Source organism: Saccoglossus kowalevskii, chromosome 2, assembly GCF_978046115.1.
Source record: "Saccoglossus kowalevskii chromosome 2, keSacKowa6.1, whole genome shotgun sequence".
Taxonomy (NCBI): domain Eukaryota; kingdom Metazoa; phylum Hemichordata; class Enteropneusta; family Harrimaniidae; genus Saccoglossus; species Saccoglossus kowalevskii.
The window spans coordinates 31,052,265-31,070,762 of NC_140642.1; the positions used below are offsets into that span (position 1 = coordinate 31,052,265).

The 18,498-nt window shown below is 36.8% G+C and overlaps 2 protein-coding genes across 2 annotated transcripts in view; one reads left to right on the forward strand and one right to left on the reverse strand.

Annotated features, from left to right (window-relative positions):
• The window catches only part of LOC146748662 (uncharacterized), a 41,278-nt gene extending 33,664 nt beyond the window's left edge, over nt 1-7,614 (reverse strand). Inside the window, exon 1 of the mRNA XM_085494288.1 lies at nt 7,298-7,614. Coding sequence (XP_085350414.1) covers nt 7,298-7,604 — 307 coding nt within the window. The 5' untranslated portion in view covers nt 7,605-7,614. The remainder of the gene's footprint in view (nt 1-7,297) is intronic.
• A 3,631-nt stretch (nt 7,615-11,245) lies between these two features.
• LOC100376752 (5'-3' exoribonuclease 2) overlaps nt 11,246-18,498 on the forward strand; it is a 100,605-nt gene continuing 93,352 nt past the window's right edge. Inside the window, exons 1-6 of the mRNA XM_002741135.4 lie at nt 11,246-11,427; nt 13,828-13,955; nt 14,824-14,997; nt 15,125-15,236; nt 16,468-16,557; nt 18,132-18,204. Coding sequence (XP_002741181.1) covers nt 11,353-11,427; nt 13,828-13,955; nt 14,824-14,997; nt 15,125-15,236; nt 16,468-16,557; nt 18,132-18,204 — 652 coding nt within the window. The 5' untranslated portion in view covers nt 11,246-11,352. The remainder of the gene's footprint in view (nt 11,428-13,827; nt 13,956-14,823; nt 14,998-15,124; nt 15,237-16,467; nt 16,558-18,131; nt 18,205-18,498) is intronic.

Genomic DNA, 18,498 nt, shown 5'->3' on the forward strand with positions numbered 1-18,498 from the left:
ATCATCCCCATTTTTTCATTTGCTGATTTCTATTCTGAAAAATTCGACCGTCCGAAAATGCACCTTAATTTTGACTCTAAAAACACGTCACATATCTAACACCAATTATTTAAAACCGGTCGAAATTTTGGAGTTTTTACGGTACTTTAGATATCAGTGTGAAAGCTTAAAATTGGTTAATTATGCAAATTAGGTAATTAATATGTACAGATTTTAACCCACAATTATTCAGGTCTGTCTATTGTCCTACAGCATCCATGTACATTCATTGATATGTGATGTATAGTACCTGAGATATCAGTGTGAAAGTTGGTTAATTATGCAAATTAGGTGATTAATATGCACAAATATTTACCGGAAACTAATTGGGTCTGCATAATTCTAGATTCATTGAAATGTGATGATTAGTACTTTAGATATCAGTAGAAAAGCTGAAAATTAATTATGCAAATTAGGTAATTAATATGCACAATTATTTACCCTAAAACTAATCAGGTTTCTGCATAGTCCTAAAGGATCTATGTACCAAGTTTCATTGAAATGCGATGATTAGTACTTGAGATACCCGTGGAAAAGCTGAAAATTAACTAATTATGCAAATTAGGTGATTAATGTGCACAAATATTTATCGAAAACAATCAATCTCTGCATAGTCCTTGAGTATGTAAGTACCAAGTTTCATTGAAATGTAATGCTAACTACTTATATCAAATGCTGAAAATTAATTAATTATGCAAATTAGGTAATTAATATGTACTGATATTACCATAAAAACTATCAGGTCTGTGCAGTGTCGTATGACATCTATGTACCAAGTTTCATTGAAATGTGATGATTAGTACTTGAGATATCAGTGGAAAAACCGAAAATTGACTAATCATTATGCAAATTAGGTAATTAGTATCCACGGATTATTACCAAAAACTAATCAAAACCTAGCATGAGTTCAGAGCATCTATGTACCAAGTTTCATCAAAATCCAATGAGTGGTTGTTTAGATATCAGTGGAACAGTCATGGAACCACTAAAAAATAGCTAATTATCATGCAAATTAGGTAATTAATATGCACGGATTTTTACCAAAAATTAATCAAATCTGCGCATATGTTCAGAGCATCTATGTACCAAGTTTCATCAAAATCCAATGAGTGGTTCTTTAGATATCAGTGGAACAGTCATAGAACAGCTAAAAATTAGCTAATTATCATGCAAATTAGGTAATTAACGAGCATGGATTTTCTACCAAAACCTAATCAAATCTGCGCATTGGCCCAGAGCATCTATGCACCAAGTTTCATCAAAAACCGATGTATGGTTCTTGAGATAGCAGTGGAACAGTCGGACACACATACACACACATACACACATACACACATACACACATACACACTAACTGCAAAGACTCCCATTTTGTGCTTCGCACATGGGAGTCAATGATATCAAAAATTCAAATAGTAACTTTTTGCCCACACTCAAGCCGAGTACAATGAGCTATGTCTGAGCTGTTGTATCACAGGGAGTTGGACAAACTTATGTATTTTAATAAATTATTGAATAATAAAATGTTATATAACTTTTCTTTTACCCCCCTCCCCTTCCTGGTATCTATTTCAAGTATTTTTGTCAGGTTCAAATCGTTCACCAGCATTTTTGGCATGTTAGATGTACATCACATAGAATACTAGGATTGGGAGAACTTACTGTTTGTTGACCACCTGGAAACTGGGTTTTATAAATCTTGAAGGACTCTCGGAAGATCCACCCGCTGCCTGGACCCACAGTAAAATCTCCGATTAATATGGAGCCGCAACCATCAACATCAATATACCATGAGGTTTCTGCTGGTGACGTTGCGGCGTTACTCAGTTCCAAATAAAGATTACCAACGCAAAATTAGCAACATTTAACCGGTAACCATGACTCAGTCTATCCACGACCAGCAAGCAACATCACAAACGAAGTTGTAGTGTGCAGCTCACGAGTCAGCGACGACCGATGTCAACGAAAGTCATTCCGTCAGTGGAGTACCGCAGTTGCACGGCATGTTTGTCAATGCACAGATCTGTGGAGGAACTTTTAACTTCAACATAAACCGTGTATCGTAGTCGCCCAGTTTAAGTTCTGGTTCTGTCGTGGTCCCAACTAAAGGGCGACAGTCGTTGTGTCGCGTCCTGTTCGATATGGGACTCACAGCGACGTATATAACGCGTGTAAAATACATTGTTTATTTACATGAAATTTGAACACACGCTGCGCTACGACCACCTCGCTTAAACATCCACGAGTTTAATATTTATTCGGACAATGACTCAAATTAGACGTCTGATTATTTTATTTTCACATGTACAGCGACACGCGTTCTACACTGACAAGCGTTGCTAGGTCGCAGCACTGTCTTGGAGCATATTAATTGGCAATTGGGTTCCCCGACCTAAATTTCTATCCCGGTTTGTTGCACGTTTTTTTTTTTAATATGAAATAATCAAATATGGGACATATGTATAATGACAGAACCCCACACCCTCCCCGTGGCTTCGCTCGTGAAAGTACGGCAGCAGGATACACCGCATCACTCGTGAAAATAACTTCCATACGCAATGAAAGCCACGGGGAGGGTATCTGTCGTAATACTTCATTATCACTGAAAACATTTTTCCCTTGAAATAAATTCCAGTGGATATGCCATTTCCCTCATACTCTATTGAGACACAGCGCAGTGAAAATTGGATTCACAAGTAATGCTTGAAAACATGTCAGCAAAAATAAATTAAGTGAAATTCTACGTGACTTCATAATAGTTGGAAATGAACACATTACACCCGACCCTACCACTCCATATACAATGTAAACTACACCCCAAAACATCCTTTCACCCACAGTTACTACCGTGTTTCACCAGTGTATTCTATTTGACGTCAGGAGAAATTGAAATAAACAAATTAATTATAATTTCAGCCTCTAGTTGACCACTGATTAAATAAACTACCTCGTCCTTATGTCAACTTGCAGTTATTCGTTGCCTACATCAGTGACTTCAAAATATATGTTTCAATCCTAGGAATTTCACTCGCTGTTAATTGCATTGGAGTGCCAGTCTTTAATGAATTTCTATTGTCATGTCAATTTCTTGCGATTACTCAGAACATTAAGCTGTAACCACACCTAGGTGCTGTAATTAAATCCTGGTGTAAGCACAATTTAGTTGCGTTCACGCACAGCTCCTTAGCACGGGCTAAGAGGTCAAATTCCTTAGCCCGTGCTAAGAAAACGTGCGTGAACGCTTAGCACGGGCTAAGGAATGCTAAGTACGGGTTAAATCTGATCCGAATTTAAGACGCGGTCTAGACCTTAGCACGGGCTAACGAAGTATGCGCGAACGCTTAGCCCAGGGCTAAGCGCCCTCTGCGGCGACCTTTGGGTGTGAAAATTGTCCCATGTTCGTATAACGACACTATTCCACCAGTCATTACTCCGCGCTCACTTCCACACTAATCGGGTCACTGTAGTAGAGCGTACAGCAGCTCCAATCGTAGACAAAATAAATTTGGTTCGCTGTCTACGACATGCATTAATAAAACGCTGTATTCTGTTACGCCCGTTGTATACTGTTTATGTGCATCCAAATAAGTGGTTCGTCTTCTCTCGCGTTCCTGTGCACGTCCCTTCAAAATTAGAACGAAACATGCCAGCAGCAGAAATAGAACCTCGCGCGTGTCATCCATTTTTCGTTCGTAAATAGCGGCTTACCAAAGGTCGCTAACTAATGGCAGCCCTTAGCCCGTGCTAACGACTGGCCCTCCCGGTGCGTGGACGCAATTGGGTCTAGCCGAAATGCAAATATGCTAGATAAGCCTAAATCAGCTTAAATCTTAGCCCGTACTTCGTGTAACGGAACACAACTAATATGAACTATGAACAATGCATGTGAAGCCAGCTGTGGGGTATATTCAATCCTATAGATTTCTCATTGTTTGGTAACTATTTGCTGCAAATGCAACAAAAATCAATATAAAAAATATTACCCACATAGTATTCTACAGGTTACTTGTTTTTATAGTTATTGATACAGCAAATTTCCAGTAAACTATTTTTTTTTTCAAAAAAAGACAAAACTGAACTAAAATCATTATTGAAAATGAAATTGCACATAATTTCAATGGTGACAGTGTACACTTTGGTGACATTTTAATCTACTGCACAGATTGGGGTGTCAACTATATCACAATCCCATAATTGAGGGACAGTTACTACTATTAATAAAGTACTTATTTTCACATGAAATTTATTTTTACGATTTTCGGCTGAAGGGATGAATCAGCAAAAACTAATCCAGCTATTTCAGCTAATCCAGCTATTTCAGCTAATCCAACTATTTCAGCTAATCCAGCTATTTCAGCTAATCCAGCTATTTCAGCTAATCCAGCTATTTCAGCTAATCCAGCTATTTCAGCTAATCCAGCTATTTCAGCTATTTTTGCCTTGCTTCCTATATTTCATACTCAGCTCATCAAAAACCAGTGAAAATAAATTTCATACAAAACAGCCAATTCTTGTTCAGTGCGAATAAACTTCAGCTAAAAAATAAAGCATTTTACAGTACATTGTATATGTGTGCGTAAATTGAATGTTGATTTGAGTTTCGCACATGGGGAACATACTGTTGAATACCATTCAATGCATTATTTTATCTCAATGTCTTTTACGCACTAGTATTATAGCAATATATATATACCTGAAATTATACTGAAAAGTCAATATAAATATCACATGACAGTTCTGCCGCATCAACAAAAAGATTGTACTTACACAAGCAATGACGTTGGGGAGGTATGTATGGGGGTCTAAAAATTAACTCTGCGACGCGATTGTGCGACTCGCTGAATGTCTATTATTGCACTCTGCGACAGGATCGCAGTGTCACTCTGCGAAGAGCACGATTTCCATTGGTTGGTTGGTCGAAAAGCATGAATCTCAATGGTCGATCGATGTAAGGGTACACAGCATGCCTTATAGAAATGTTCAGTTTTAAATGGTTATTTCGCCGACTGCTCACGAACTACGGTAAACAAGTATTTACCGACGACATGCCGCACGGTTCGGTAATCAGCAAGTATTTAACATTGATTTATTAACATGTATAACATCCCTCGGAGGGGATGAGAGGGGTTACAAAACACATGCACGTTGGTGTTGGGTGCCTTATTACGGTGTAACATCAGGAAGCTGGTAACATTAACGACATCTTGAAGTTGTAAGGCTTCGTCCGCAACTATGCTCATTAGCATAGGCGGCAGCTTCAAAGAGAGTAGACCGCAAAGTATGTTTCACACGATCCAGGGCACACGATGTTACTTTCTTTTTTTTTGTCATTAGCAAGTATAATTTGTTGTGACTATATTCATCACTTTGAATTCCCAAATAAAGCGTGTAGCGGGTCAAACTGTTTCTAGGCAATCAATATTGTTTTATTAAGAATATTAAGAGAGAAAAAACGTAAAGCTGTGTGAATGGATTGAAAATACTGCTGAAGATGGAAAACTACTAGTAAAACGGCAGTGTCAACGGAAAATTAGATGAGTGCACGCTCTCTGCATAAACGGAAACGATGGCTTTGTTTATTTGGCCGATGTCGACGAGCAACAGATTTCCTGTACTCACTTCCTCATCTGATCACCGGCCTCACGTATCGGTGTCGTCATCGGTTAAGTAGTTGAAACTCTCGCGTTGATGCGAATATTTCAGCCTAATCGTCCCTTTCGAACCACTCACGAGATTGGTCATAATATGACCTAGACGTGCTTGCTATCTGTTGCGTTTCCGATGAAAAATTCTTAAAAAATAAATATAAATTGCATAAACGAAGGGTGAACGCGAAAGTCCTGTAATGTTGCATCGTAATCACAACAGGCTGCAGGCAAGTCTAAATTAGTAAATATGACCCTGACTTGCAGATTTGTCTTTGCCTCGTCTGTCATTGGCGTCTTTGCTTTCTTTTTTTATCGCCATTGCGTTAGTAAGATGGTGTTATTAAAATAGAATATAGACTTAGAAAATGAAACGATTTCTCAGACGAAGTCTTGACTGTAACAATGCTGACAATGGACGTTAGATAAATATGCATTGTTTGCGACAGGAAGCTTGTCACCCGATCTATCAGAATCGTCAACAACAGAGTATAACCAATAGTATACATATACATGGTATAAACATTGTGCAAATATTAACGAAACGGTAGTAGTGTTAGCGTTTGAGCACTGGTCTTTCCAAAATTTCGAAAAGCTGGGATGATGAATCAAGGTACAAAGTAACCGTTTTATCAATTATTGGAAAATCAAGAAGAAAAAAAGAAAGAATTTCCCTTCCCGCTACATTAAGATCAATATGGACCACCGAAATTTGGCGTTGATTTAAAAAAATAAACCATAATTTTCAGTAATACTGACTTCAAAAATAATTACATTCATACCAACACCGTTTTTGTTTACTTTTCACAACTGTTACAAAGTATTTCATTTCTGGTGGTTAAAATACCAGCTGATCGATCGTAGACCACAAGTCTTGAGTCCGTTTATGATCTAAACGAAGGCAAACAACTGCTGTCATGGCAAACGTTGCACGTCGTGAATGATTTTTTTTTTCACTGCATGCAAATTATTTTCCTTGATGCACTCAACAAAGTCAAAGAAGACGTACAACATTCGTTGCAGAACGCGTGAAAAGTACTTCGCGTTCCACTCGCTTTGAAGCTGCCGCCTATGCTAATGATCATAGTCGTCGGGACGAAGCCTACAACTCCAAGATGGCGATAACGTAACACCGTATTAAATAGGCAGTCAAAACCAACGTGCACGTTACACTATTTAATTTTTTAGCCAGCGGTGTGATGTGTCTAAAAACCGTAAACCATGTGTCATTTGTTTGGTCCCACAATTTGTCTTCCATGTGCTTGCCGATCACCGAACAGTGCTGCATGTCGCCGGTACATAGTGTTTACACACTTTTTTTAGCGTACCTTTTTTACAATTTAAAACTTAATTTTTTATAAGGCCTGCGGTGGACATCGACCATTGGGATTCGCGCTGTTCGACCAACCAACCAATAGGAATCGTGCTCTTCGCAGAGTGACACTGCGATCCTGTCGCAGAGTGCAATATAATCGACATTCGGCGAGTCGCACAATCGCGTCGCAGAGTTAGTTTTTAGACCCCCATACATACTCGCGTTGGGACAATGAAAAAGATGCGAAAATATTATTTTATAGGGGGAAAAAAGTGTCAGAGTGAAAAAAAAACATTACCTGCAGCCAGTCGAACTCTCGCTTCGATGTCGTTTAAAAGATGGAGCGAGTGAAGACGTACACATAATGCGAACTCCTCAGAACATGACTCGGTTAATACGACTGACTTCGATCCCATCAGAGCACCCTGCTTCTGTTCCCATGGAGCAGCCCCATCCTGCAAGAGACTCGTCAAGGCTGTTTCAATATCTGCGATGTCTTCTTCTTTGGCGTTTGAAATCAGACGCTGGAGCTCAACTAAGCCGCGATCTCTGTCCAATTTCGTTGAACCACAGAGGAGTCCCAATGATTTTTCAAGTGCCGCCATGTTTAGGTTTTTGGTCTTTTATGACTCCCTAAGCTCGAGTATAAAAGTCGTGTTTTCATGAAGCTAGATAGGAGAGCTTTTTTAAACCACGCATTATTTATAGAGAAACGAAGAAAAATAAATAATTTTGTGACAAGTCCATACTTCTTGGAAATGCTTGACAGACAGTTTCGGCTTCTTTCTCTAAAGACGAAAATGTCAGGAACATGCTGAACATTTTAGATACCACGCCCTCACAGGTGAAAATGTGGTATTGTTCCGTTACATCCTCATGCATCTGTCAAACAAAAGAATACTTGTCTAAAAAAACACAGTTTTGGCTTCAGAATACTATAGATAATAACTTCACAGAGGTTCATTAAATAACCCCCGACTGTATATGTATATTCTGCTCATTATTACAAACTTTTGCAATGCGAAATCGAATCTCCATCACATTTGTGGACGTGGTTGTAGCATAGATATCAGCGGAGTAACAACAACGTTGCAAATTGACAATAAATGAAATTAGATAAAGTACGGATATTTTATACGAACAGTGGCGGATCCAGCAACATGTATTGGGGGAGGGTCCAAGCTACGCTTAAGATATACGGAGCGTAAATCGCAGAGAAGCTATGCGTAATCCAGATAATACGAATCGTCATGCGTTTGGGGGGGGGGCATGGCCCCCCTGGCCCCCCTCTGGATCCGCCACTGTATACGAACACATGCAGGGTTGTGTTATCCCAATGATTCAACCCGTATTCACTTGCGTGCATAGTTTGTCTTACAAATTCTGTACGTTCAATCCTGACTGGAGTTGAACACAGAGGGAATTCCGATCCTGTCACAGACTCACAGTCTCGGCAAAGAGAGTCAAAATATACTGTTTATTGGCGATGTTAGCTATGAATTAGAAGACCCAATAAGACACAAGGTTATCTCCAAGTATAGATATATATATATGTATATGTATAAAGAGCTAATATAAGACAAATAGATTTGGGGGAATTTGAAAAACAAAAATATCATTTCAGTTTGGGATAAACTGACGTTCATTTTTTCAAACAAATAAAAAAAATGGTTTATCTAGTAAAAAGTGTTAATCAGGGAATTACTTGTTTTGACACCTGAAATATACATATCTATGTAAATCTATAAGCAATTATTATCATTGATATAATGATAAGGAAAGGAGACCATGATCACGAAAAAAATGGTCGCTTTCAAAATCACACACAGTTAACCAATTCGCGATAAATAAAGCACAGTTTTTTATTTCAACCTATTTTTCTTTCTTTTTACTATTTTCATTATACACCATATCTTTCAAGACGTTCTATAGCCTTCAAGATGTATTTCCCTGGTTTCTATCATGATGAATTATAATTAATCAATTATGTTGATACTGATCGAAGCAACAAAAAAAATATGGATATTTATTAAAATGTGTTTTAGATTAATGAATGTAACTTACAAATGCAGGTAGTATTTGTAAAATTTGCGCATCTTTTTCAAATGGGTACAAGATTGACGATGATAAGCATTGTTTGTGTACGTTCCAAATACAATTTCATTACATAACATACACACCTCAGCCTGAGTGTATGTTTGTTTGTTGGAATTTGTATGAATCATAAACTGAATGTGTTAAATAATTATCATGCGGCATTCATTCAAATAACTGCTCCGTGTGTCACTTACGTAAGACAGATTGTCCTGTGCTTTAGCATATTTTACGGATTGGTATTACGTCTTTTGTATTTTATAATTTTCCCCTTTTCTGCCCGGTTACTTTAAAACAGTTATTAAGTTCATTTTTTTTTAATACTGAAATATGGTAGGATGACACCTGATGATTCCTAACATGTATCGTCATCATACTATTAATAGTAATGGATTGGTAATACGTCATTTGTCTTTTATAATTTTCCCATTCTGTCCGGTTACTTTAAAAAACAACAACAACAATATTATTAAGATTATTTGTTAATATTGAAATTAGGTAAGATGGCACCTGATGATTCTTAACATGTATCGTCATCATACGATCAATAAAGGTTTAACGAAAAAATAATTAAGGAATCGACTATTTTAAATCACGGGGTAGGGGTGGAAGATTTGTTAAAAAAAGGCAAGCTCAGGACCAAGAAAAACATCTATGTCAGGTTTACACACACATATAAAAATTTAGCAGTACTTACGAGTTTTGTAAGTATATTATCATTTATTTAGTATTTCAATATAATTGAATTGAAACAGTTATGAACGAGACTGGAATGAAGAAACCTGCAGAGTATTGACTCTAGGGGGCGTTATTATATACTAGTAAACGTTAGTGGCAACAGTCAACATTACGTGACATATAACGGATTTATCTCCAATCTTCAACATATTGCCTATAGCCTCAGCACATTTCAGTACCTACAATTAAAACAAACTCCGTGGTGATATCCTTACATTTATAGCCGCTTTCATATCTGAAGTTTACAATATATAAGAAAATTTGAGAATATCTTAGGTGTTATAAAGAGAAGTTCTATTTGGAAAAAAACAACAATAACAACATGATAAAAATATTGCTTGCTAACTTTACTTTTTTCGCAATCACATGAGGTGTGTATTGAGCAATTGTTCAAGTACAGCAGTTACATTTCATTTTTGGAGAGGGTAAACTCCGGTAGAAATGTTATACCTTTTTATTCAAATGAGTTGAAGGCAAACAATTCCCCTTTAAAGCGCGGTGGTCGTCGCGCAGCGCGTGTTCGAATTTCATGTAAATAAACAATGTATTTTACACGCGTTGTATACGTCGCTATGAGTCCCATATCGAACAGGACGCGACACGATGACCACCGCGCTTTAAGAAAAAAAAGTATAATTGAGGATACTTCAGTATGAGAATTTAGGCCATGAAATCATCGCACTTTGTACAAATAAATCAGAAAATGTCTCATGAATTGTGTCTATTTTCACTATTCACGGAAAATAGAGGCTCACTTTCCTGATATATAAATATTACATTTCTTTTTTGGTTATGTACATCAATGAAGTTGACAAATTAAAAATTGAAAACATAGTAATGTATTAAGTAAAAAATATATAATAAAAATAGCAACATTAGACTATACTACTAGTATTTTGATTGTGAAATTAGTCCTTTCACACATACTTTGATAATAAGTTTTGACATTGTTAGTCAGTGTTTGTTTGTTTTACATTGAAACAGATATTTAGTTATAGCATATATAATTGTATTATCTCTTGATTGCATTATTCAAGTTGGGAGATAAAACATTGTCTTTGTAGTACTGCAACATCACTCACTGTTTTATCAACAAAGTAGCAATGTATCAGCTACCGTTACAAACATTTGAACGATTATGTCAGTCAAAGTTCGTCTCAACAGGAAGTGAATGGGCCGCCCTCAAAGTCAAAAATACGAAATTTTAGGGTAGTATCAATGTTTTACACTTATATATATTCGTGTCATTTATTTACATGATTATTTTTAAAGAGAGTGGATATAAGTTTGTTGTGGTTAAAATATAAACTTGCTATTCCAAATATGTCGTTACCGATCAATACTACATTGACAATTTCTGTAAACTAATACATCGCCGCCAACACCGTGAATAACTTTGGTCGATCCCTTTCGGCCATCTTGTTTCATGTGTTTCACTGGACAAGACTTGTGTTTTCCTTCTGCCGTTTGCCCATCAATCCATAACGTTTCGTGTAACCGAACATCTCCCACTCTGCAAGTATGGGAGTTCCAGCATTTTTTCGCTGGCTTAGCAAGAAATATCCATCGATAGTGGTCCACTGTGTGGAGGAAAAAGTGAGTGCGTCAATTGAAAAACAAAAAATATATTTTTTTTCAGAATCGACCGGCGAGTCGGTGTTTTACCATTACCATGCCGGGTTATCAGACTCGTTAGGGATTACATGTGTATCTCCCGATAATTACTGTATGGGACATTGTTTCCCTTGCACATGTACAATTTTGTTGCTGGATTGTTCGAACTGCTTATCTGAATACGAATGAAGTCACTGACATGCATGTTGTGTTGCGGTGGTCGAGGTTAATCAGATCTGTCGGTAAAGGACAATGAACTCGTATTTGCTATTTTGTTCATAGCGTGTCGGCGTGTACATATGATATATAGAAGATAATATTTGGTAATCGTAGTCCTAAATAACTATTAAAAATAGCTAGACGTTTCGAGCAATGGCTCTTTATCGATTATATAGAAGAAAGTGTATTTTATAACTACACTTTCTTCTATGCTATCGAAGCACACCTTGAAGTATTTCTTTAGGAATATGTGTATGTGACAATGCCCTCACAGTTTAGAATCAATTTACCAACAGCCAATCATATTGCTTCTTTCTTCAACGCGCTTGGCCAAGCTATCAAATTCTTCACGAGACGCCCCACTCTACCATGTATTTCTGTGGGCTCTGCGCGAGCTGCTGTGAAGTACCGGTCGAAAAGCCGGTGAAAACAGCTAAATTTGAGAAAACAGCACAACCTTAACTTTGAGGAAATTTTAAACAACCAAATTTAAATATGTTGCATATGTAGGGGTAATCTTGTTACACTGTTCAGGGGTGTCAACGACCATCCCAAAATACCGTTTTCTTAGAATTTATTGGACTTTGTTTTCACCATGATGGTTGTCAGGCGGTGAAAATGCCCAGCCAGAGAATAAATTTCGCTTCGCACAGTGGAAGCTGTGTTGGCTTGGATGTCAAGGCAACACAGCGACAATATCCATACATCATGCAACTCACTGGTATTCAGACTTAAGCCATTCAAACTATACTTAGTGCCGTGTCTGATGTGTTCGTTTTTAGTCGCAATGGAAATAGTAAATCCTTATGTTATTATGCTTTACCAGCCTTGCGACCATCGAACGTGGTAATAGTGTTGTCACCACTGTTGAGTATTATAGAAGAGTAGGTGTTATACCTCAAAGTTCATGATGTCACTGCAAGATATATCGGCAGAAATGAAGCCAAAGGCATCAGAAATGCAAAGCTCCAACCGTTTCTGGCAGTCATTGTAACAAAGCTTTCTTATTGGTCGATAAACTTTCTATCGCGCAACCACATGACATACACGGTTATGAATAGAATTACCGCACGGTGTTGTAGAGGGAGAAATATCCGAACGGAACAACACCGTGCAGGCGGACGATGCTCCTAGTGAATACCCAGACATGATGCGATTTGCATAATAATACATTATGCTTTGCATGTATGCTTTGTCACAATGCAAATAATAGAGCATGTTATTTCAATGGCCAAGCAATGTAAAACAGCTTAAGGTAGCGGAAAGGAAAAAAATCTTTTTTTTAGCTCCACTGATGATGAAGTATTACTGATTGTCCGTCAGCGTCCGTCGCCGTCAACTACTTTACATTTTCGACTTCTTCTTAAAAACCACAAACTGTATAGCTATGAAACTTTCTAAGAAGGTACCTTGGGTGGTTCTCTCTCAGATTTGTTCATTTCGTGTGGATATGTTCAATTGTCATATTTATAGCGAATATTTTTGGTCTCAGATTTGTTCATTTCGTGATGATATCTTTAATTCTCTAATTTTCATGAATATTATCGTCATTTTGGTAAAAAGTGATATTTTCGACTTCTTGTTAAAAGTCGCAAGTCTAATTGCTTTGATATTATATATACTACATAGGTACTACAGGTAGACCTCTCTCATTTCGTGATGATTTTGTTCTTCAGTTATCTAATTTTAATGAATGTTTTTGATAAAAAGTTATATTTTCAAATTTTTTTGAAAAAAGCAAGTCTGATTGCTTTAATACTATACATATTGTTCATTTTCTAATGATATCTTGAGTTCTTTAATTGAAATGTGCATTGATAACAGCGGAGCTATCTCAGCCGACAGGCTGCTTGTTTTTTTATAATTGATAATACTTCCTTAAACTTAACTTAACACACCTGGATTTCCTTAGGATGCACAAAGTTTTTATGGTTTGAAAATTAGTCTGTCACATGGCACTTATGTAAACAAATGACTATTAGAATGTTCAAATTTGTTTCTCTACATGTATATCTATGCTTTTAAATGATATATGGTAAATGAAAGTTTTGAATGAGATAAAAACTAATTAAAAAGCCTTGATCTTGAATTTGACAGGTTGCCTTCTCTGTATACATTTACCAGTATAACATGTTCAATAATGCATGTTTTTTTGTTTTTCAGCCCAAAGAAGTGCATGGCATACAAGTACCAGTTAATATTACTGAGCCGAATCCCAATGAAATAGAATTTGATAATCTGTATCTGGATATGAACGGTATAATTCATCCGTGTTGCCATCCCGAAAATAAGTAAGTGAAATAGTCTACTAGTTGGCTTCCTTTTTTTATTGGTTTTACAGTACCATACTTGATTTTACAGTTCAAGCATTGTTACTTTTACCATCATATTGTTTTGTACATCAAACTAGCATTGTTTCCAATTCACTCGCTGACTGTTTTTGATATGCACATGTCAAGATAAGTTAACCCAGTTCCATCACGAGACGTGATCAGCAACTGAGCTGGTAGTGTTGTAGTTTTGATGTACAAAACAATATGGCCATGACAGTAAAAGTAATACAGTTCCATAACTAGACGCTATTTAGGGTATGTATTATTTGTCTTTTTTTTCTGATTTTATTTTAAAATCTGTCTTATACTGATAGTTTTACTTGCACACTAGACTCTTGAGTTGGTTCCATTATACAGCCATTAGATCACTCCCTTTAAATTTTTTAGAACAGCTATTTCACATGTTACCACTGCGTCAGAGAAAACACCAAACATTACATACTTCCTAGGCTGGTTCTGTTAAGCACACTTCTGAAGTAGAATTCAAAGAGCAATGCATAACAGGGTTTATTATAGTTAAGACTAATAATAACTTATTTGATAGATGGCACAATACGTCGGGTTTCTATCAGTATAACAGATTTGATTTTGGGCCAAGTTACTCAAAACTGAAAGAACTGTCAACTTAGTTTTGCCGACAATTCATCTCGAAATAATACCAGTGAATTTATTCTGCCTTAAAGTTTTTAAAAATGTTGTCTTTACAGAAGTTACAGTACTTTGCTTTGTTCCTGCTGTAATTATAGTTGGAAATGATATCCTTTTATCAGACTGTTTTACCAGCATTATATGAGGCGCTATTATTTGTATTTTTGATTCTCTACAGACCTGCCCCTAAAAATGAAGATGAAATGATGTTGGCCATCTTTGAATGTATCGACCGGCTCATGCGAATTGTTCGTCCCAGGAGGCTGTTGTATATGGCGATTGACGGCGTGGCACCCCGTGCCAAGATGAATCAGCAGAGGTCGAGGAGGTTTCGTGGTCCTAAGGAAGTCAGGTAATGACAGACTGGGTTTTGGTGGCTTCTCGTGAGACCTTCATCGCATATACCCATACTTGGTTATGAAAATCTTATAAAATTGATAATATATATATTTAATATGTATTTATAAAACAATTTTCAGGGAGAAGCAAGTTGAAATTGATAAGGTGAAGGAAGAGATTCTCTCCCGTGGCGGCACACTCCCTCCTCCCAAACCAGTGTCAGAAAAGTTTGACAGCAACTGTATCACCCCGGTAAGTTAAATACATACTTTATGACTCAGGTGTTGTGAAGTATTCTAGTCTAGTGGTAGTAGTATTGATCTTGTTTTCCTGCAATGTGCTATGAACTTGTCTTGTCCTGTCATAATGTCAGTATAATTACATCGATTTCAAGCACTGATTTGATGTCGAAGTAGTGCTAGATGTTGATAACTTACTACAATAGGTTACACACTTTGTTTTCACAATTACAAAAGTTGTTACAAATAATGCAGACAGCATGTCTGCAATTTGAAGCGCACCGGAAGAAAGCTCTGCCCATAAAAGTGGTGATACATTATTTTTGAATTTCTCCTCCAATAAACGACAGAGTCTCTCAACTTAGTTTCCTATTTCAATTTGCGTCACATGTTATTTCAGTGAGCTATTTTACAGAACCAGCTGACCAACTGATCATGGCAGAATTGTTGATCAAAGTGCATTACCGGTATTCCTACTATGGAAATATCCGTATCACGCCGATCTATATAACCACGGTTACTAAACCATGATATAACTGAAAGCTGCCTGCGACAAACGTCCTATGAAGACTTCGTCCAGTATATCAATAATGAAATTGAATACATAAGTAGAATGGGTGTTATTCAATTATTAGTTCTCGATGATGAGAACCAAAAGGTTGATGTGCCACCAAATAATGCTGATGCTGCAGTGATTTTTCAGCTTTCTTTTTTTACAAAACCCTGCTGTTTTTACACAAAACTCATTTTTATTCAAAATAACACCTCCATGTTTACTCCATGTCCGGGAGGGTTGCCGCTGTACATACACCGTCTTTGAGTAGTTTTGTTGAATTTAATACTGTTTGTAAATTCTCGGTCTCAATGTTTATAATATTCATCATAGTCTATAACGTTGTCAGTTTTTTAGTCGCAGATTGGTCGCTCTTATTATACAAATTCCGATTTGTAGACATGCAATCAACACGATGACTGACCAAAAGTGACTGAGGACAGACGCACCGCAAAGTCTGGGTGCATCGGACTTCGTAGCAAAAATAGAAAACATTGTGGCAATATCTGTCAATCATTCCTCTGATTTGCAGTCGATGTTTATATTTCTAGTTGCAACTTATATAAATGTGAAAACAAAGTGTGTAACCTATTGTAGTATGTTATCTATATCTAGCACTATTTCAGCGTTGAACCAGTGCCTGGAATTGCTGTAATATGCCATTTGATTTTTAACTTCCATTTTGTTACAGGGTACAGAGTTCATGTTCAGACTTGCTGACTGTCTGAGATATTATGTTACCGAACGAATCATGACTGATCCAGGCTGGAGTAAAGTCAAGGTAAATTCAAAACACCTTGTACATAATAAAACCCCAACAAATATTCACACATTTATCATTCATTCAAACTGCATTTTGTTTTTCAGATCTTATTCAAATTGGCTGACTGGCGGCCATTTTGTTTTAATGAATGTGGCTCTTAAACCATATCTCTTACATGCTTTGACTGATTATGTTTAAATTTTGTATATTCATTATACATCATATATACATGTCTTAGATATACAAATGTATTCAAAATGACCGACCGATGACCACTTTTTTTTAATTAATACTGTTCCAGAGCAGTATCTCTCAATATGGACAAGTACTCATTAGATGATAAGATATAAGATGACTGAATGTTATTCATTTTAATGTTAAAAAATCATCATAATCAAGCATCAGCTTTTGGTTCCATATCTCTGACATGTTTATGTTCCAACTATATTGCTTTAAACAAATTACCGTACTCAACTGCGTTAGCGCCCAGGGGCCTCAACTCAGAAAATCACGATTTTTTAGGGGTGGGCGCTTACCCGAGCACCCCCCTCGAAAAAGAGTACAAATGAAAAATTTGATTCATCAAGTAACAGATTACGTCTTTGAGGGAAAATCAAATTACAAAATTAGTTGGGTCGTCATTGATTTTCACAATGAAGAAACAGAAATAATCACAAAAAATATGCACATTTTATTACAATATTAATTACGTACCACCAGAATTTACGTCTGTTGAAACACGGTCAAAGTCAAAATTGCCATATTATCTGTTGGATCGTACGCAAACTCTCGATGAAAATCACTTTCCGCCATGATGCATTTGAACTTCAGCAGCGTCCTTTGACCTAATAGGTCAAGTTGGTTATTAGCCAATAAGAATACTGTGTTATACTGACGCAATTCTTCGGAAATTCCCAAAGACTTTCCGGTAACGCAATGCGGAAGTGAATTATCAATGTCGAAGTACGATCTGTTGGAATTGATTTCAGCGAATAAACGACATGTTTTTTCCAAAAAACTAGTAACTAGCCATTTTTGAGAGGTAAACTGAATATGGCATGAAATGTTTACTGCATTTTACTTGTATTTGACAGGTCATTGTTGAAGCATAGTTTACGCACTGTTACAGTGTTCTACGCATTCACAACATGTTCACAGCGGTCGATATCCACACACATGATATCCAAGCTGTATCATATAAAAACGATTACCAATATTCGTTATGCAAGACCAAGTTTTAAATTAGTTGCATTTTGAAGGGGTGGGCGCTTTGCCGAATGTGACCCCAAATATAAAAATTGCGCAAAAGTGGGGGTGGGCGCTTGCCCGGGCATGGGCGCTTTAATACTTAAATTGGTTTCATAGATCGATTTCAATTAAACTTGGTATGATGAATAGTGTACATCAAGTTATTTTTTTGGAGATCCAATTCAAGATGGCTGTCTGGCAACCATGTTTCTATCTGTTTCCCTGGATCAAAATTACCATTACAAACCTTTTTTTAGGCTTTTTCAAATGCACAATATTAAATTATTGGCAGGGACTACGTATTTACCATGAATTGTCGTGTTTTTTTTCCCTATCTTTCCCAGGTAATTTTATCAGATGCTAATGTGCCAGGTGAAGGAGAGCATAAAATAATGGATTATATCCGGAAGCAAAGAGGTAGCTCGGCATTTATTTGCAAATATGCAACATTGTCAATTTCGAGGAATGGCTGAGCTTCCATTTTGTTCTGTGCCAGCTAAGTATATATACAAGGACAAAATTACCTTGGTCTGTGCAACAAATAATTCATCAACTATAAGGAAAAGCATTAAAACAACCATCTGACCATGCCTTGACATGCAAAGCACTGAATATCTTTCATCTTGATTATTCAAGGATGGCCTTCTTATATTTGGAAATTCAGTATTTTTGTTGTTGATGAAATGAGGTGAAAATAAATTCAGTTGAAAA